This window comes from Camelus ferus, chromosome 3 (genome assembly GCF_009834535.1).
Source record: "Camelus ferus isolate YT-003-E chromosome 3, BCGSAC_Cfer_1.0, whole genome shotgun sequence".
Lineage (NCBI taxonomy): Eukaryota > Metazoa > Chordata > Mammalia > Artiodactyla > Camelidae > Camelus > Camelus ferus.
Genome location: NC_045698.1, coordinates 92,300,834 through 92,322,324, shown reverse-complemented (window position 1 = coordinate 92,322,324; position 21,491 = coordinate 92,300,834). Strand labels below are relative to the sequence as shown.

The 21,491-nt window shown below is 35.5% G+C and overlaps 1 protein-coding gene across 2 annotated transcripts in view; it reads right to left on the bottom strand.

The window, feature by feature from the left end:
- The window catches only part of HSPA4 (heat shock protein family A (Hsp70) member 4), a 40,072-nt gene that overhangs the window by 15,965 nt on the left and 2,616 nt on the right, over window positions 1-21,491 (bottom strand). Inside the window, exons 2-8 of one of the 2 annotated variants that reach the window (XM_032476731.1) lie at window positions 13,905-13,962; window positions 13,712-13,812; window positions 11,918-12,058; window positions 9,206-9,328; window positions 6,055-6,154; window positions 5,321-5,454; window positions 3,068-3,312 (exon numbers count right to left, since the gene is read on the bottom strand). In XM_032476731.1, coding sequence (XP_032332622.1) covers window positions 3,068-3,312; window positions 5,321-5,454; window positions 6,055-6,154; window positions 9,206-9,328; window positions 11,918-12,058; window positions 13,712-13,792 — 824 coding nt within the window. In that variant the 5' untranslated portion in view covers window positions 13,793-13,812; window positions 13,905-13,962. The remainder of the gene's footprint in view (window positions 1-3,067; window positions 3,313-5,320; window positions 5,455-6,054; window positions 6,155-9,205; window positions 9,329-11,917; window positions 12,059-13,711; window positions 13,813-13,904; window positions 13,963-21,491) is intronic. The other variant, XM_006179608.3, reaches the window with a different exon arrangement.

Here is a 21,491-nt window from a genome sequence, read left to right as displayed (position 1 = left end):
CCTATCTTGCATTAGTGACATACCTTCCTAACTGATGAGCCAATACTGATACATATGACAGTATAAATTAGGGCTCTACAGGGTTTGACAAATGTTTAAGTATCTACCATTACAGTACCATACTGAGTAACTTCATTACCCTAAAAATCCTCTGTACTCCACCTGTTCATCCTCCCTCCCAACCACTGATCTTTTTACTGTCTCCATAGTTTTGCCTTTTCTAGAATGTTATATGGTTGGAATCATACAGAACGAATGTAGCCTTTTCAAATTGACTTCTTTTGCTTAGAAATACGCATTTAAGGTTTCTCCATGTCTTTTCACAGCTTGACAGCTCATTTAGAGATTCTTTATGAGGTGATTAAAATATTCTAAAATTAGGTTATGGTAATGGCTGCACAATTCTGTTAATATACTAAAATTATACTGAATTATATACTTTAAGTGTGACTTTTATGAATTACATCTCGATAAAAAAAAAGTAGAGGTACAGAACATAACCACCAGAATGGCAAAAATTCTAGATGACTAATACCAATACTGGTGAGGATGTATAGCAACCAAAACTCTTGACATGTTGGTAGGAATTTAAAATTAGTTTTATTCCTAATAGTAAAAAACTGGAAAGAGCCAGTGTCCTTCAACAGAAGAAAATAATAAACCTACAATGTCAGACTAGGTAGCAACACACAAGAAAGAACAAATGATATATCCAACAACTAAATAAATTCCAAGTTCTATGCTGAGCAAAAGAAGCCTTACAGAAAATACTATCTACTCTATGATTCCATTTATAAGAAGTTCTAGAACAAGTAAGTGTAATCTATAGCCCCTAAAAATGGAAAACTTTATCACCTCTTGGGGATAGACGCCTTAGAAAATTTTTTAAAGATGACAATAGTGGTTTACAAACATGTATGCAGTTGTCGAAACTCAGCAAATGACACTTAAAACTTGAGCATGTCATTATATAAAAGTGTATCTATGGTAAAATATTATAAACTACAAGTATTAAACTCTGGTTAATATGCATACTTAAGTGTATAGACATACATCTGTGAGTTAATTTGATACGCATCAATAGATAAAAGGATAGACAGAAGGATAGATAAACAGGTATGTGATAAAATAATAGTTAATATATTGGGGGGACGGAAATAGCTCAGTGGTAGAGCACATGCTTAGCATGCATGCGGTCCTGGGTTCAATCCCCAGTACCTCCATTTTAAAAAAAAAAAAAAAAAAGGACAGTTAATATCATCAGTAGAACCTAAGTGGCAGGATAAGGACAGTCACTGTAAAATTCTTTCAGTTCTGCATATTTGAAAATGTCCATAATAAAAACATGAAAAGCAAAAGTATAGAGAGCATTCTAGAAGGATGGCAGTAGCAGTGGTAGAGGTTGGCTCTTAAAAAAAAGTTTTATTGACATAATTCACATACCACAGAATTCACCCATTTAAAGTGCACAATTCAGTGGCTTTTAGTAAACGGTGAATTGTGCTAATATTGCCATTATCAATTTTAAAACATTTTCCTCACCCTAAAATATAACATTTTCATCACCACTAACTATTATTCTCCCAATGCCCCACCAATCCCTTAACCTTAGGCAACCACTCGCTCTGGACATTTCATACAAATAGTGTTACATAAGGTGTAGTCCACTGTAACTTCTTTCTTTCATCTAGCATAAACTTTTCAAGATTCTTCCATGTTATAGTATGCATCTGTACAATATTTTTAAAACTGCCAAATAAAAAATAATATTCCATTGTATTCCATTGTATGGACATACCACCTTTTGTTTACCTATTTTATCAGCTGATGGGCATTTAGGCTGTTTCCTGTTTTGGGCTGTTATGAGTAATGCTGCTAGGAACATTTATGTATGAATTTTTGTGTAGACGTGTTTTTCTCTTGGGTATACACTCACAAGTGGAATTACTTAATCATATGGTAACTGTATTTTACTTATTTTTATGTGAAATATTTCTGAACTTTTAGAAGGGAAGTGTGCACTTCCACTACAGATGCACTGGACACACTGAAAATAGTTTGGCAATTCCTCAAAAAGCTGAACATAAAATTGCCACATGACCCAGCAATTCTACTCCTAGCTATACACCCAAAAGAACTGAGAACAAGGTATCAAGTAACTTATTCTTGAATATTCATGGAAGCATTCTTCACAATAGCTAGAAGGTGGAAACCCAAACGTCCACCAATCGATGAATGGATAAATAAAATGTGGTACAGCCACACAAATGGAGTATTATTTGCCATGAAAAGCAGTGATGTACTAATATATACTACAACATGGATGAACCTGGAAAACATTATGTTAAGTGAAAGCCACACACTGATTCCCCTTAACAGATATACACAGAAAAAAACTGCTGTTAAATAAAAAAGAAAATCATCACTTTCAAGTAGAAGAAAAAGGTGACTACAAATTTGGTTACCAGGCACAATAATCTAATTCTAGCAGATTAGAAGCAATTCTAGTTCCATCTCAATTTTCTGAGGATAGCTCAAGCCACATTTCCCTGAACAAACCATCAGTCTTGCCTGAATTCTACCAGTAGAGTTCACAACTTGAACAACTAAGCAACCTAACCAGGTTAAGAGTAACATTCTGGGTATTGCGGAGAGTAGTCTTGAAATATCAATTACCCAGAATTCTTACAGTATTGTACAAGAAGACCTGTTGTCCTCAAGTGATACTGAACGACTCAAAAACAAAACATCAATTTCTCAATGACAAAAGCAAATTCAGTGCATTAAAGTACTTTGCCTTGAACTTATGAAAACTGGTAACTCATGCACACATAAAGAACTACCAATTTCCTGGAATATTCAATTATTCAGAAAAACACAGTAGTCTACACATCATTAAAATAACCAAACCCAGTCTTCACGTAAAAGGCAGGAACCTAAATTTTTACCTACAGAACTGAAATGATCATGTAACAACCAAGATGATTTCGACCATTAGCTAATTAAGGCTAATACAAGTAGAGAAATACCACAGTTCAATTTACCATCAAAATATTAATATGGTTACCTATTCATAGTTCCAGATACATCAACATCATTCATAAAACATTCGATGCTCAAAGGAAGGTCTGAAGCATTTGCACTCATCAATTTCTTTAGTTTCTCACATTCCTGAGACAGTCGTAATAATGCACGGATTTTGGACTTTATGTCTAGCTTGTATTTCTTCCCAAATTCTTCACAGAAGTGATTTACTAGCACCTCATCAAATTTTCTGCCTCCCAGTGTTGTGTCAAATGCAGTGGCCAGAACCTTTCAAAAAAAGAGGATAATTTTAAAACTAATCCATCAATTTAAAATTTCATCATGATATATATTTAACTGGTAAGTTTTAATAGAAAGGAGTGGAAGGGACATGAAGGTTAAAACAAGGCAACAGTGCATGTGTCATTTAATCATGGTTACAATCACTATGAAAGGAGACATTGTAATACGCGATTTACAGATGATGTTACATACCTATGCAGATCAAATAATCTGTAAATCACAGAGACAATAAGTGGTAGAAGTAGAATTAAAAACCTGATCTCAATTCCAAAAGCTGTGCCTTCTCCACAACACCATTCTGACTCCAAACAACAATTACAATCCAAGGCCAGATACACTAACATGGCACATACAGTTATAGTTTACCACAAAACTGTAAATACCAAAGGCTTATTTAATTTAGCTCTGTGCAGTTTACCACCAAAAAGATGCAAAAGCCTTAACTTTGTTTCTATTTACCACAGAAGACTAATTAGCTTGAGTTATCTGTTTTCTAAATCTCCAGCAGATTAGAAGCAAACCAGTTACAACCAGACTTTAAAATAGAAGGTATGCTAAACAAACACCCTTAAAACAATCTCTTCAAAGATTAAGAAAATTTCCTCACAGCATTTAATATTATGTGATGATTTTTTTAAAAAAGACATAGAATGGAATACAGTGTAATTCTAATTTTGTTTTCATAAAAGACTAGAATGAAATACACCAAATTGTTAAGAGTAGATTATGTTTTTTCTTCACACGTTTCCAAATTTGGTATGATTTTATAGTAAGTATTCTGATAATGAAATTTTAATTATAATTGGAAACGTGACAGGTGACAGCTGAGACTGAAGAATAATTTAGGGGGGAAAACAGAGCAGATAATCACGAATACTTATCACTCTGCCTCGAAGACAAGGTTTAACTAAGGCCAACATCTTCTGTTTTAAAAGCTGAGAGTATAGAATGGAATGCAAAAATAATCCTATTCGTGATTAAAAGTTTAAACATAAAGAATTATACTTGGTCCACATTTGTATCTGTAAAAATCACAAACCTCTTATTTCCCAACCACTCCAAAGACCTGCTTTCTTTATATTTAAAAAAAAAACAACAACAACAACAAAAACAGAAACTAATAAACCAGAATCCAAGTTCAGCTTTCAAACGGGACTGTAACAAAGAGAAACAAAATGCCCTCCAAACCTAATACTTACTCTGGGATAGACGGTCCCCATCCAATCAATCCCCAAATTGGGGGAAGAAAGCCAGTTTAGACCTTGGCACCAAGAACCTCAATATACAAGCCAAATCATTAAAGCATATACTTTAAAAAAAAAAAACAAAAAAACTTGGTTCCTACAAAAATTCTAGATAAAACTACCAAGCTAGAGAACTGATTTTATACTCCACTGAGGAACTACCGTATATCATAAAATTCAACTCTGACCATCATCAAACCATCATCACCCTCAGGTTTCTCTTTGCCATTAAAATAGGCTAGACTGTTCTGTGTACAAAACTGCTTTCTCCAGAGCTCGAAGCTTTCCCAAAATCTAGACTATCACTCCTAGTCTGTTTTCTTCCGGTCACATAAGTTCTAGTCCCTCCAGCATGTTCCCAGAACACTCAAAACCTTAAGAGCAAAAAGAGAAGAGCTTCGTCATCTCCTCAATCCTTAGTGTAAGATATACCAAGGGATTACAAGTTAAAAGAATCCTGCAAGGCAAGCACTTTTTTTCCCCACATTATAGATAAGAGTAAATTCAGGAATCTTAAAGAGCTTTTTCCTCAAGGACTGTGCTCTTTGCTTCACACCATGTCAACTCCTGATAAATTTTTTTGGGCTTACAACTTCCACCTCACCCCTACACATCTAGTTTCTAGTTCAGATGGCTCAGAGCAAGTTCCCGTTAGTGAAAGAAAATTCTTTAATCAATTATTTTAAGTTGTCTCTAATAAATTCCTAATTACCACTTAAAATAGCCTTCTGGAAAAAAAAAATACTTACTTTAAGTTTTCCTCTATTAAATGCACATACAGAAACTTGATAAGAAGAATGCCCCATGTCTACAAAAACTACATTTCTTGGTTTCTCTTCTAAGGCAGGAAGATCTTGCTTATAGATTCCATATGCAAGAGCAACTACATTAAAAAAAAATTAAACATAATATTATCATTTAAGTACTAAATTTAAAGTTCATTTAAGTAGAAAAAACAGAGTGCATACTGTCAACGGGACTGCATCACATGCTATGTCTTAGAAAGAATTAACATCTTCATAAGCTTTGCATGATTTATTCATGAAGAACATTAACTTCAAAGAATTAAATGCTGACAATCACTTAGCTTCCTAAACATTTCCAATTTCCAGTTACAATGATTGGCAATTTTCCCCGAACCACTGCCCCCACTTATCCAAACATATTTTCTAACATTTCTTCTACCTAACATGCCATCTCAACACTTCCACATATTCTGCCCTCTGAAATTCTGCTTTATACTCCACATCCATCTGATTCCACCTTTCCAAACAAGCATGTGATTAAATATCAAAGTAAGTACTACGAGGATACAGAAAAAGCACTTCTCAGATGAATCTTCATATGTGACAGAGTATCCAAAAATACTATGGTACACAGGTGTTAAGTGCTCCAAGCAAAATAAATAACAAGAAACCTAGGGTTTTAATATTTTACAACCTTCAAGACTGAGTAAGTCAGAAATTCTAGTTAAGTCTTTTACCTGCAGTAGTTTCATTCATTAATCGCAGGCAATTGAGACCAGCAATCTGTGTTGCATCCATCACTGATCGTCTTTCTGCATCAGTATAGAAACAAGGAACCTATTAAAAAAATTTGGAAGTTAATGGACATAAATTTATTCTGTTTACAATCAAAGAAGTATTTCAAACTAGTAGGGAAAAGTTAGACTACTAAGTAGTCTTGGAACAAATGGATATTCATGAAGAAAAATATTAAAAGCTGCATCCTTACTACACACCTGATACCAAAATGTATTTCTAATCAAAGAAATGTTTACAAAAAAAAATCGTTAAGTATCAGAATCGAAGGGAATCTTTACCATCAGAGTAAGAAGAGATTTTCTAAATCTAACACAAAGCCTAAAAGAAACAAGGGGGAGAGGTAGATTGATATATTTGACTCATTAAAAATTCTAATGACCGAATGGGAAAAATATTTGCGACTTACATCATAAAAGAGCAAAGAGCTAACATTCCTAATATATGAAGAACTACAAATCAAAATGAAGACCATAAACTCAAAACAAAATGAGCAAAGGGTAAGACTATCTCACAGAAAGGGAAATAGAAAATAGCTCATAAATTTTAAAATGGCCAAGTTCACTTAACGAGTGAAATATTTAAATCACATACATTTTGATACCATTATTCACCTATTTGAATTATCTAATACACCAAATAAGCTGTGCTGGTGAGGCTGTGGTCAAACAAATCCTTTCACGCATTGCTGATGTAAGAGTAAATTAGAACAAATTCCTTAAAAGGCAATTAAACAACAGCTGTTAAAATTAAAAATAACATCCTTTGTCCCAGCAGTTCTAGGAATTTAGCCTATAAATCCTATTAACTTATCACATAAGAGCAAAACGGTATTTGTTCAAGTTTATCCATTTGTAGCATTCTCTGCAATTAAAAAAAAATCTGGAAGCAACCTGGACATCCAACAAAAACAGATGAGTTAAACAGTTTATGGTACATGCATAAAATGGGACACTCTGCAGCCACTGAAAGAAATAAAGCACTTCTTACAGCTATGAAACAAATACAAGATAACCTGTCCAAAATTTGTTAAAAGAAAAATGAAAGTAAAAAAGAACCATGCCTATTTGCTTGGGTACATAAAAACCTCTCAAAAGATCTGTAACAAAGTGGTAAAACTGGTAACCTCTGGAAAGGAAAACTTACTTACTAGGTAGATGCTGAAGCTTTCTATACACCCTTTTACACATTTGATTTTTACACAAAGGCTGTAATTACCTTCCCCAAAAAATAAAGCTTATGTTTTAACAAAAATGATCAATTTATAAATAAAGTAAAATATGCCCTATTTAAATAGCAATCAAATATACCACAGTAACAGGAGGTAAAGCAGTGACTGTGCAGAAATTCACATACAGGCCATAGATGGCTATCCTTAGAAAGGTTGTAATGGCAAGACTGGCCCTTTCCTGGCATCTAGGAATTTAAATAATAAATAGCTCCCTAAATTGATAGAGAAATCTCCCTAAATGATAAAGAGTGTCTCACTACGCCTAAACTGTTTATACAACATAGTTTATGCTGCATATTTAATTTCCTTGCAGGAGTCTGGGATTTTGGTACATATGAGGCAGAGTATGCCTATGTGATTGACCCCCAACAGAAACCCTGGACTCCTAGGCTCAGGTAGAACTTCTCTCGTGTATAACATTTCATTTGTACTGTCACAACATGTTGCTGGAGGAATTAAGCAATTCTGGTGTGACTCCAATGGAAGCTTCCATCTGGTTTCCTCCAGCACTGTCCATGTGCCTTTTTCCTTTGATTTTGCACTGTATCCTTTAGCTATAATAAATCTTAGCTGTGAATATGGCTATTTTCTGAGTCCTGTGAATCCTCCTAGCCAATCATCACAACTCAGTGAAGTCTTGAGGACCCCAACACATGACTTAGTCAATCACCTTTTTTTTAAACATTTTTATTGAGTTATAATCATTTTACAATGTTGTGTCAAATTCCAGTGTAAAGCACAATTTTTCAGTTATACATGAACATACATATATTCATTGTCACATTTTTTTTCTCTGTGAGCTGCCATAAGATCTTGTATATATTTCCCTGTGCTATACAGTATAATCTTGTTTATCTATTCTACATTTTGAAATCCCAATCTGTCCCTTTCCACCCTATCATCTTTTAACTTAATCCCAAAAGTTGGAGGTCACTCAAGCATTCTGGCCTTTTTACATGAATTTCACTTGTACACTGAGTAAATTTCAGGATCAAAGTTAGGACTGTAGATGCGGGAAACGGAACAAACCTGCCAGTATAACAGAGATTTGGGAAAGACAGAAACCATCTAAGAAATACAGTGATTGTATTGAAGCTGAGCTCTTTAAAGGAAACAGCACTTTCATTCTTTGCATACCCAGAATGTGGATTATGAGTCATAAACCAATTCTTCCCGAGCAAAGTCAGTAGTACTTTATCTGATAGCCAAGCACCAAAGAATCCATCAGACAAAAGATTATGGGGTGAAATATACCGCCAACAGTCCTTGCTTTGCCAGTCAACACACCAACATTAAGACAAAAGAGGTTACAGCAGAGCTAAAGTATCAGATAACAACATGCAGTGAGGAAATTCAGCGGCAAAGCCAATACAACCACCCCAATTTCAACAGTCCCTAAGGACTCCACCATACAAGCACAACGCTACAAACAGCCAGGCTTCCACCTAAATAGGGATACAGAAAAGACAAAATGAAGTCTACTGTTGCTTTGCCTTTAGTGCTGGATACAGAAACAGCAAAGACATAGAGATAGAAATGGAGAAAAAGACAGCATTTCTAATTGAGAGTATTCAACTAATTCAACAAACAAGTAGCTGCCATGTGCAAGGCAGTATGCTAGGTGCTGGAAGGAATCTTTTTGGAAGAAGTGGGCTTAGAGGTAAGTCTTTAAATAGACAAAGTAACAGAAGCATGAGCAAAAACTAAGGAGCACAAAAAAAAAATTCAAGGAAATGAGAACTAGTTCAATTAATTCTTAAAATAGCCATTACAACCTAAGGCCAAAAGCAATTTTATTTGTAATTAACAACTTTTGCTTCCTCATCCAAGTCCCCAAACAAGGTGTAGGGATTCAAACTCACCGAAACAACACAGTCAACGACAGGCTTCTTAAGAACATTTTCTGCTGTTTCCTTCAGTTTAGACAAAAGCATAGCAGTCACCTGCTCCGTGGTAAAATTTCGCTCTTCCTCCATATATTTCACCTGCAATAAAACAACAAAAGAATCTAAACTTATTATATTTCTTCATATCCTAAAAGCCTAAAATGAACAATCTCTCACACTGTCAATGGAATATTATCTCAAAAGTGAATTAAGAAAGTTAGTTTTGGAAGCAAAAGTAACTTGAAGGTTACTTTTAGCTTTTTTGACATGCTTGCCAAGCTTGATACCTGGAGTTGGGACACATAAAAGATGTGATGGGACCACCAACAAAATTTGAGACTATTACCTGAGCAAAAGCAAGCTGGTATAGCTCACCATGATCCACAGTATCCCTTCAAAATGAGGTCTAGGGGTGGAAACTTTTACCATCTGAAATACTGTGCATGTTTTATTTTGTTTACTGAATTGACTTTATCGTCGTCACCCCAAATAGGACCTAGTCTAAAGACGGTTTTTGTCAGATTTGTTCACTCTCCTAGGCCCAAGTGCCAAGGACAAATCTGACACAATACTCATTAAAGAATAAATGATGAACAAAAGCTTCAAGATATCCTGCCCTGGATAAAAGTATGCAAATTTGACAAGTTACAAACTCTAAATGTTGAAAGACTCCCTAGAGTAAGGTCCCATTCTACATGCCCATATTCTCCAACTACAATTCAGACCAGAAAATGTCACTTTGTTCTTTTTGCTCCTGCTCTGACTGATCTAGAACACCATCTTCTCCTCACTCCCTAGTCCAACCATAATTTACTCTGGTTTAGAATTAAATCGTTTCTCACTTCACCGTATGATAAAGATGGGAAAATAACCCTCGTAGTAAGCCTCTTTCAAAGCTACCTCTTCTTCCCTCATTTGTTTAATTCTTCAACTACTCCAACCTCACTCTTGGACCCACTTGTTCCCAGGTCTTCTCCCTAGTCTCTTTCTCCTTTGGCTCTTACATCATCTCTGGCTAAATCTGCCAATATCCATCCTATTTCTTTTTCTTTTTTTTAATTAAAGTCCATACTTTATTGAGATTTCCTTAGGGTTTTTTTTTTAATTTAAGTATAGTTGATTTACAGCGTCTCAGTTGGACAGCAAAGTGATTAAGTTATACCTATATATCTATTCTTTTTCAGATTCTTTTCCACTACACATTGTAAGATACTGAATATAGTTTCCTGTGCCATACAGTAGATCCTTGTTTATCTATTTTATACATAGTAGTATGTATCTATTAATCCCAGACTCTTAATTTATCCCCAAGTTTGTTTTCCACATCTGTGAGTCTATTTCTATTTTGTAAATAAACTCATTTGTGTGTGTGTGTTTTTAAGATTTCACACGAGTGATATCATACAGTATTTTTCTCTCTGGTTTACTTTGTGTTAGTGCAAATGGCATTATTTTATTCTTTTTTTTTAAATCACTAAGTAGTATTCCACTGTATAAATATACAACAACTTTTTTATCTATTCATCTGTTGGTAGGCATTTAGGCTGCTTTCATGTCTTGGCTATTGTAAAATGTGCTGTTATGAACATCAGAGTGAATGTACCTTTTCGAATTACAGTTTTCATCTTTTTCAGATACATGCCCAAGAACAGGATTGCTAGATCATACGGAAATTCTATGTTTTAGTTTTTTAAGGAACTTCCATAGTGGCTCCACCAATTTACAGTCCCACCAACACTGTAGGAGTGTTCCCTTTCCGCCACACCCTCTTATTCCTTTCTTAACTTTAAGTATCACCCATTTCCTCACCTCTTTTTTCTCCCCTCCCCTGCACTCCAGGTTTATCCATTATTAGGCCCAATCAAACAGTTTTGAAATTATTACCAAAGATACCCTAATTAAACCCAGTGATCATTCTTCACTTATCAGAATTCTTCACTTTCAAAATTCAACTGAACTCTCAGCTACAGTGGTACAACTGACTACCTTTTTCCCACGATTGTCATCATCTCTAGGATTCTGAACCTGTTCCCACGATCCTTTATTTTTCCAACTGGGGTGTCACAAACACCAAATTCCCTTTCTGTAAACTCAGTCGCCTGGAGAACTCAAACACCCTTCCTGATTCCTCTTATCACCTCTGAGTGCAAGAGAGGCACATATGTCCACCCTACCAACCCCCCAACGTCTGAACTTTTTTTTATGATCAGTTCACCACATGCTTCACAAAGAGACTCTCCTAGATGTCCCAGAGATGGCAAAGACTAAACTCTCCTTTCTCCAAAAGAACACCACCTCTTTCCAATTCTACTGTCAAGAGTATGACTACATATTTCACTAGTTGGTGACTTTACAGGGTTGATTTCTTTACCTGGTCTTCCAAAAGTCATTCACTAAAATCATACCAGAAAGACTGCTGCAACAGTCAACAAGATGAGCAGCAATGGCAGTAACCTTCACACCATCACTACCCATCCGTCCAACTCATATTAACAGCGCCCACCTATGGTTCCCAAACAAAATCTAAATCATTCAAAAAATGGGAAATGGTCTTTACTAGCAAAAACCTTTCCTAAGCATTTGTAAGCATTTTCATTACAACTTGATATTAGAATATTACGATATGTAAGAACCTGACAAAATAAAACACAGTATTTTAATCATAAGGCTTTATCTTGAGAACCTTACCTTTATACCTGTTAACCCGGTGGGCAACTGCACAATATCATACGCAAGTTTAGATTTTTCTGCCTCCACAAATGGATCAGAGAATGCGCGGCCATGAAATCTTTTAAATCCTTGGACTGTGTTCTTTGCATTGGAAATCACCTGTGAGAAAAGATATCACAGTCAAAGAGTGGGAACACTAATAGCAATTAAATTAGGGAAAAAAGTTCAACACTCTCAGGATTAAATTAGCATCACTTTCATTCCACAAAGTTTCCTTCTGAATTTGTCTTCTTCAGCACTAAAGCTTTCTGAATGTTGCCTCCTAGCATGTGAAGTCAGGTGAGGAAGTTGTATAGGACACACAGTGGCAGAGCTGGGACCAGACTCCAGTTTGTCTTCTCATGAAGACAGGTCATTATGCTTATAAAAGTATTTTTTGTTATTAAACTTCCAATAAACATTTACATAAAATAACCTTTAGTTTTTAAAAATTACCATAGTTTGTGATTCATACTTTCCAGGAGTCAATTTGGCAATACCAATTCAGATACTCTAATGAAAGAAACTTATTAGCATAAAGGAAAAAAAGATGACACTAAGCACACAAAGATAAATGCAAATAAACTGACAGAATCTTACTTATCACAGCAGAAAACTGCAAAGAGCCTGGAGGGTCCATGACTGGGGAATGGGTAAATAAATTATGGTATATCCATACAGTGGTAAGATTATTTTAGAGTCTAGAAAACAAGTATCTGTATGGTATGATGTCACTTTCTTGGGGGGAGGGTAGAGAAAAACATATATATGCTCAGGTAGAGTACAAAAGGTTACACATTAAGGTATTAACAATGATTTCTGAATAATGGTAGTACAGTAACTTGCAATATCCTTATACTTCTGTATCTGTGTTTTCTAATTTCTTTAGAATAAACTATTGTAATTTATGGGGGGAAATGCTGGCTAAGATATTCCAAAAAAATTAAGAATGAATTTCTGCTTAAGACTTACAGGCTCCTCTTTCCAATGCAGGAGTAAGTGTAACAAGTCTTTTCTGTAAAAACAATATGAGGCCTCCAAAGTGAGGCCCTGTTTCAGTAAGCTGCCAAATAGAAACTCATTATCACAATAACTACATCAACCTAAAACTAGGCAGCCAGTTTAGTACAATAACTATTCTCAATAGTGAAAGCAAGTTTAAAAGCAGGAAGAATTCACTGGAATTTTAGAAGGTGAGAATTTCTAAATAGCTCTGTACTTACCATCTACTATCCCCTAAAACATCTTGAACTTTTTCAAAGTAAGATTATAAAATACTCAATTTAATTAAAAATCAATTGGCCAAGCACCATTTTCTTGGGTTTACAAATCTTGGGCCCTCCCGGGTCCAGAAATACAGTTAATCCTTCTACATAATGCTCCAGGGTGAATCATAAACAGGTATAACATGCAACTCCTTAATTTTATAGCAACCTCAGACACTCGGGAAAATAAAACTCTTCAGGTTCTACTGCTCTGGTTACTCGGAAACCAGCAAGTATGTCAGGTTCCTGGATTAAAAGTAAACTAATGGCAAGTGTGCTTCTTCTGGTATGCTTTCCTTCCTTGAGAACCTTGATCAACAACATCAAATCTAGAGACAACACTGACCCTAAATATGAGTAAGATGAAAATCCAACAAGACAGTCTTTAAGGAACATTTAAAATACTCAGGAACAAGAAAACCTTGATCATGCAATACCTGGGCAAAATACACCCTAGTAGTTTGCATTAAACAAATTACACTGTTTGTGCTTTTTAAAAGCTACTTGCCTCTCCCTCAAGCACATGAGAAAAGACATCAGGTTTGTCTGTTTCAGTTGTACACCCAGGGGCTCCCAGTGCTGGACACATAATGGACACTGAAATAGTTGCTGAATGGGAAGGATGGACAAACCAGAGAAATAAGTCATTTTAGTAAAAAACAAAAACAAAACAACAACAACAACAAAAAAAAAAACTCTACCTGGCTTTTAGCTGCTGCTCCAATTGAACGATTCTTAGGACCAAAAGAAACGCAAGCCCTAGAAGATAAAATCATTTAAGCATCAAACCGTATTGAAACATTACATCCAAAACCAAAGCAAGCAAGATTTCTGAGTCTTAGCTTAAAAAGCCCTATAATTTTAACAGCACACAGTAAGTCTGTGACTTTGACCTTTCTGAGTAAAACTATCCATGGAATGGGCTGCTTCTCAGAATAACAGGAGATCCGTCATTCAGATGTCGAAGCACAAGTTTAATATGACCATGTGTCTAAAATACTACAGAAAGATGGAGTAACCAGTCTCCACTAACACCTAATTCTTTAAATCTGGTGTATATATAAATTCCAATATAAAATAATATACCCTCATATCAATACGTCAATTAAATGTCCTTTTGTTGTAGAACAGCTCATAACTTCACCAAGAGAATAGTCTATAAACCCTGAAAACAACTCTTTTCCTATTATAAGTAAGTAAAAAGTAATTTTTCTAGAACTAGCTTCTAGAACTAGGACTCAATTTCTGACAAGGAACCTGTCATTCTGACTTCTGAACACATTCTTCCAAATCAATTCATACACTTCCTGCTGGTTTGATCTATATGTTGCTTATTTTAGAAAGCAAAATTGAAACCTGCTTAAAGGTATAACTACTTTAAAACACTGTTTAAGCTTAAGAAGTCAGCTATACTGGAGCTGATGCTTTTGCTATCATGGCCTCTGTGCTTCCCTCTATGCTTTTCTCTCTAACTTATCCCTCTGGAACCTTGTCCCACGTTTCCTTTACTTTCACATATTTGTCGCCTCTCTTTCCAGTAGCTGTTTTCTCTCAACCTAAAAGACCAAATTTACCCACACCACCCCAAAAATCCTAAAAAACAAAGCTCTTCCCAGAGTCCATTTCCCCCTTAGTTACTTACGAAAAGCATTCTCTTCCTCCAACTCTAATAACAACCACTGCATAAATTTATGTGTACTATCTCATTTAACCCTCCTAAGCACTTTATTCTATCCTCACTTTAAAGGAGAGTCCAAAAATGTATTAACAAGTAAATTTATCCACAATCATACAATCTGCAAGCGTTCGGGCTCAGAACTCTAGATCATTTCTCCATACTTAACACGGTAGCTAGTTTTGACCCTCTCTATCCTCCCTGGACCCCTAATTCTTCCAATTTAGCAGAATGAATAAGAGTAAGGGCTCTGAAGTCATACTGCCTTGGTCCAAATCTGACCACGTTAGATGACCTACTACACTAAGTAGAACTGTTTCACTTAGATAAACTTACCACCCCTGTACAAACTGGCCATATGCTGGGCTTCTCTGCAACTCAACCCTTTCCAACCAACGGTGTAAGAACCCCTGTGAGCCAATCTCCCAGAGCAGTTATAGGCAACTATGAATATATATTAATATGCACAACCTGAGATCTCATCGGATTTCCTACAAACCCTAAGCTCTATGGCCCTAGAACATGCTGGGGTTAGCCCTCAAGATGCACAGGTGTCAACCTCAGCATTTCTGCAAATATACCACCAATCACTCGAAAAAAATTTCCTGAGTACCACTTAAATATCTATCCTATCACAGCCCAAAATGTCCTTTAGGAGAATGCAATCTCCTTCTTACCCACTCCATTCACCCTCTCCATTTGTAGTCTATGCATGGAATCTTACCCACTCCATTCACCCTCTCCATTTCTAGTCTATGCATGGAAACCTATTATCTTTCTAAAAGCCACCAGACCTGAATTTCTAAAAGGTATCTCACCAGGATCTCAATCCCAACATAACCAAATGGTAGCATTATTTATCTTCCATTGTTTCCTGAAGCCCTGTCTTCAAACCTTCATCTCCTCAAAACAATACTAGCTCCAAGAATAAGAAAATTAACGTTTCCAACTTTACTATATATCCTTTTGAAGGGTTAATTTCCTATTCTAACTCAGTAACTCTGAATATGCCTTGCTTCTAATTACCTTCCAAACAAAACCAATCACCAACAACAACAACAAAAAAACCCAGGCCAGAAGGCCTCTCACAATCCCAACCCCACCCCCATTTCCCAGCTCCACATCATGCACAGTGCCCCAATACAAGACAGTCATCCAATCTTCCTGCTTTGCTCTACATTTGCCACCTGAAATGTTCTGATCCTTCTAAATCTCATTCATTCTCCAGAAATATCACACACTTTGTGAAGCCTTCCCAAGCCCCCTCAAATAAAAATCGTTTCTACCTGTTAAAACTTATTAGACTTGGCTTAAAACTTACTGGACTTTGGGGAATGCAAATGTAGAACATCTCCATCATCACAGAATGTTGTACTGTACAGAGTTGCTTTAGGTAATATTCTCTGTGAAGTCAATTAACATTTTTACTTTTAAAATCTACGTCTGCTCTCTTTTTTTTTTTTTTTTTTTTGGTGGAGGGGAGGTAATTAAGTTTGCTTGTTTGTTTGTTTGTTTGTTTATTAACTTATCTTTAATGGATATACTGGGGATTGAACCCAGGACCTCATGCATACTAAGCATGCACTCTACCACTTGAGCTGTACCATCCCCTATATCTGCTCTCTTAACAGTAATAGTGTTTCATACATCTTGAAAAGCTAAAGTTTATCTCAGTTCAAATTATTCACTTTTTTCATCTGTGCATGCATACACTACAAACAGTTGCCAACTTCTAACAAAGCAATCAAATGTCACTAATGGAATGTCCATCTTGACCACATAATGTAACAACTATATCTCAACAAGGCCTAAATCTTGCAAGGTATAAGCAGGGTCCACATTCTTATCATACTGTAGAAAATGAATATGTTACATAATCCTTACAGTCTAAAAAGTTCTGTAACAATAAGCGAACTATTGCACTGAAGAAAGAAACTCTTAGCTTTTCCACTTTACCATTAACTTGACTGAGTTGAACAAACATGCAGTACAAAGATCTCAGGCTCTAGAATCAGACAGTATGAGTCTGTCTAAATCCCTTCTCTGACCTTCTCTGTTGCTTAACTTCTCTGAAATTCAATTTGCTTATCTCTAAAATCGGAAAAATTACAGCACCTACCTCATATGGTTGTTATAAGGATTAAATTTGTTGACCTACTTTTAAAGGACTTGTATTAGAGACTGGCACATCATAAATAATAAAATATTGCTATTATTAAACCTCCAATGAAGCCTTGGTCTGAGTTTCACACGAAAAATACCAACTAGCTTACAATGAATGTTCTGCTTCACCTCAAATTTCCCACTAAAATCATCAGCCATCTTTAAAATACTGAGGAATAAAAAGTCCTACCATTTTCTTTTCAAAAGGACAATTGAGGGTCAATTTGTCAAACAGCACAAACTGAAAGGGTTTTTAAATTTGAAGCTTATACAAAGAAACCTAACATTGAAATATGAAGAAAACCCAAAAAGATTAAGTCAAATAGTAGAGCCAACGCTAGAACCTATTCAGTGCTTTCTAGTGCAAGTTCATCAAAGAAAATTAGAAAACAGTGAAGTATAAAGAAAAACATAATGGTTATCAGTAATTCCACAATCATTCCCCTCCCACCATAGATGGCCACCATCACCATTTAGGTAAATACTCCTAGGCAACCTTAATAAATATACTAATTCTTAAAAAAAAAAAAAAAAAAAAAAAGCTAAATACCCCCATTCAGTCTGTTTCTCCTCAACATACGCTCTCAAAAATCTTCAGTGACAATGATTCTGTCATGAGGATATTGACGGGAACAAGACATTTAAAGAAAACGTACTATTTCCAACTTGCCAGGAATTCCAAAATTTGCACACTGCCTGCATGCAATCCCTATCTACCCCAGGAAGCCTCTTTCTTCCAAGCAGGTCTTACTCCCTTGTCCTACAGCTTTCATTTCTAAGCCTTCATATCCCAGGCAGTGTGCTAAGCATTCTACATTTGATTCTCCCAAATACACTTAAGAACTATTACTGACCCAATTTTATACATGAGGAACTTAAGTCAAGTTAACGTACCCAGAAATATAACTAGTTAACATTACAGTCCAAGATTCACAATAAGACTCTCGAACTTCAAATCCCACACATACATACTTTTGTACTGCCGACCAAACCCATTAGATTCATTCCTATTTCTATACCTCCATTCAGACTGTCTCAACCCTTTCTTTCATGTTACTAATCTTATTTGCTCAAGTCCCACTCCTGCTTTTCCTCATCGCTCCATCTCTCAGTGATGTAACGTCTCCTCTGAACTTGTACTTAATAACCTTGTCCACAGCTGTACTCTCTTATTGTTATTCTATTTACCGTTGCTTTATGTCATTCATATTTTCAACTAGAAAGATTACATCTCCACAGCAGGACTCATACTTCCTCTATACTAGGCCAAGTCAATGCTGCTAAAAACAGCAGTACTCAAGACAGGTGCTGCTTGACTGATAGCACTTTTCCTCCATTCCAAACTACAGGTTGACATTACATGAAGTTATGTCATGGATTTGACATTACAAGACTCCACTGTTCTAATCTTCGAGTCCTAGAAATAATAATCTTTTTAAACCAGAGAACAGCATTGTTCTCTTTCCTGGGTAAGACATACTTACTGACCAAACATTTACACACATTCTGATAGGATGTTATGAACAGCTGCAATTGGCACAATCATTAAAAGGCAAAGTTTCATGTTTAAAAGTATGTGTAGAACTGTTCTCATGAGATTAAGACTATAATTCAATTTATTAAACAGTATAAAAAACTGAGTTTTTCAAAGAACTAACATAATATTTAGACTATCAAATAAGAAATGTAGGCAAAACTGGCATGAAAATGGTTATTATGTTAATTAGTGTATCCTCTAGTCACTGCCTTATTAGCCCTGAACTAGAAAGTACCCAAAAATTGATATCAACAACTCATACTTGCAAGATGTGCAGCTCCTAAAGAAACACAAATTCTGAGTCAATAAGACTTGCACATTAAAAGCTACGTATTTGATGAACCCAAAAGGCAAACTTCTATAATTTCATTTACCGATCCAATTTACAGTCCATTGATAGATTTAAAAAATACAAAAAAGGTAAGTAATAACAGCATTATTAGCAAATATGCAGGCAGTATTTAGGATGTGACAGGCATTGTTCTAAACACTTTATAGTTTTAACTCGTCATAATTCTCACAAACCCCAGTGAAATAGAGAAATCACTTATGTTGCTGGTATAATCCCTTAAATTTCTGTAAAGTATCCTGGCAATATATACTGAAATTCTAAGCATATATTTTGAAAATCTATCCAACAAGCAACGTTAACTCGTAAACATAAATATAAAAGACTACTTGTTGAAGACTATTTCTAATCACAAAAAATTAGAAATAACTAGAGCATTTATGCAAAGCATGTTACAGCCATAATATGGACTATTATATATTTAAAGGGGTAGATTCATATTTATTGACTCTGAAAGACATCTACCATGTAAGTAAAACAAAACAGTTATAAAATATATTTCAATCCTATTTGTTTATAAGGGCGTGTGTGCCCCCTACATATATTTGTAGAAGTATAGAAAAAGCTATGCAAAGATACACAGCAAACAATTAAAGAGGAAATGTAATTTTACTTTAACACTTCAGTGTTTTTATTGTTCAAACAAGTATTTTATTAAGTCAGGAAAAAAAGTTTTAATTTAGGAAACCCAATTTAGAATATAATGACAAAGTTCTTGTAGACTACTCCTATCAGTTTTGTATATGAGGTGTCATATGTTAGTTCTTATATGAGCCTAAGAAACTACTTTAATAATCTCTGCAATTAGACACTAGGAGAAGTGTAAGTAGTCTGAAGCGTTAGTTAACAAATCAACTTTCCTTTTCTCTGAACCGGAAAAATTCGAGTCATCCTGCAGCTCTACTTAGATCTACACATGTAAAGACGCCTACTCCATAGAGGAAAACTTCTTTTTTGAAGTATAGTTATCTTCAATGTTGTGTTAGTTTCTGGTGGTGCACAGCATAATAATTCAGTTATATGTATACATATGTTTCCATTACAGGTTATTACAAGCTATTGAATATAGTTCCCTATACATTAGGTCCTTCTTGTTTATCTATTTCATATATAGTAGTTAGTATCCACAAATTCCAAACTCCTAATTTACTCCCCTGCTTCCACTTTGTTAACCGTAAGTTTGTTTCCTATGTCTGGGAGTCTGTAAATAAGTTCCTTTGTGTCATTTTTTTTTTAGATTCTACATACAGGTGATATATGATATTTGTCTTTCTGTCTGACTTACTTCACTTAGTATGATAATCTCTAGGTCCATCCAAGAGGAACTTTTCTTGCACAAATAAGGCATCAGATGTTAATCTGCCAGTTAACCAGAATCTACACATACTTTCAGCTTTTGCTCTCTCAAGGGCAGTTATTAATAGACAATTTCATCTCTTCAAATTCTAATATATTGTTTTATTAGGAACCAAATCCATTAAAATAATATAAACTACCCATACACAAGATTTTAAGTAATTCATCTCTACCCTATAAATTTTGCAAAGTACAGCTCAACTAACTCCTGTAATGTTTACGAGTTCGTTAACACTCTTATTCCAAAGAAGCTTTAAGGATGTACCCTTTCCACAATAATGATGCAACTAAATATAAAAACAGGCTTTCCATCTTATTCCAAAGCCTCTGGTCAAAAAACATCACTACAGACACTCATAGTTTAAAACTCCAAAGTTTATTTCAAAGCCACCCACATTTTTCTCTCTCCTGCTACCACACTAGTGGAGAGCAACATCAACTCCCACGTGAACTAAATATTGCAATAGCCTCCTAAGTATCCTGCTTCTCTTGCCCTTCTCAAGTAAATCCATTCCCCACAAAATAAAAAGCCAATCACATTTTTTAAATATTAACTAGATCACTTCCCACAGTACCTAGGTAAAAATCCTTAACATGACTTACAAAGCCCAGCCATAGTCTAGTCCACCCTGCCTAACTCCTCTCCAGATTGAATTCGACGGCATTCTTTCAAGTGGCTTAAGAGTAGCTATAAACCTCAGTCCAACGACTGTACCAAACTCTTCTTGCCTCAGGTCTTCCTCACCTGCTATTGGTTCTGCAGGGAATTCCTCACTCTCACCACCACCTCAGTGGTTAATTCCTACTCATTCTCCGAGTCTCAATTTAAATGGCATTTTTTAAAGAGCACCTTCCATCACCACCCCAAATCCACATTTTTTTTTTTTGGCGGGGGAGGTAATTAGGTTTAGTTATTTACTTTTTTGGAGGAGGTACTGGGGACTGAATCCAGGACCTTGTGCATGCTCAGCATGTGCTCTACCACTTCAGCCATATCCTCCCTCGCCAAATCCAATTTAAATTAGGTCCCCCATCACTATATTCTGTACTTTGCCACCTGAGCCATTACCACACCTAGTAATTATATATTTGTATAGCATCTGACTTTCTCCACCAGCCAAATCCAGGATGGCAGGATCTTGTTTGTATATCAGAATACCTCCAGTGCTTGCTTAGCACAATGGCTGACATATTGGAAGCACTCATTA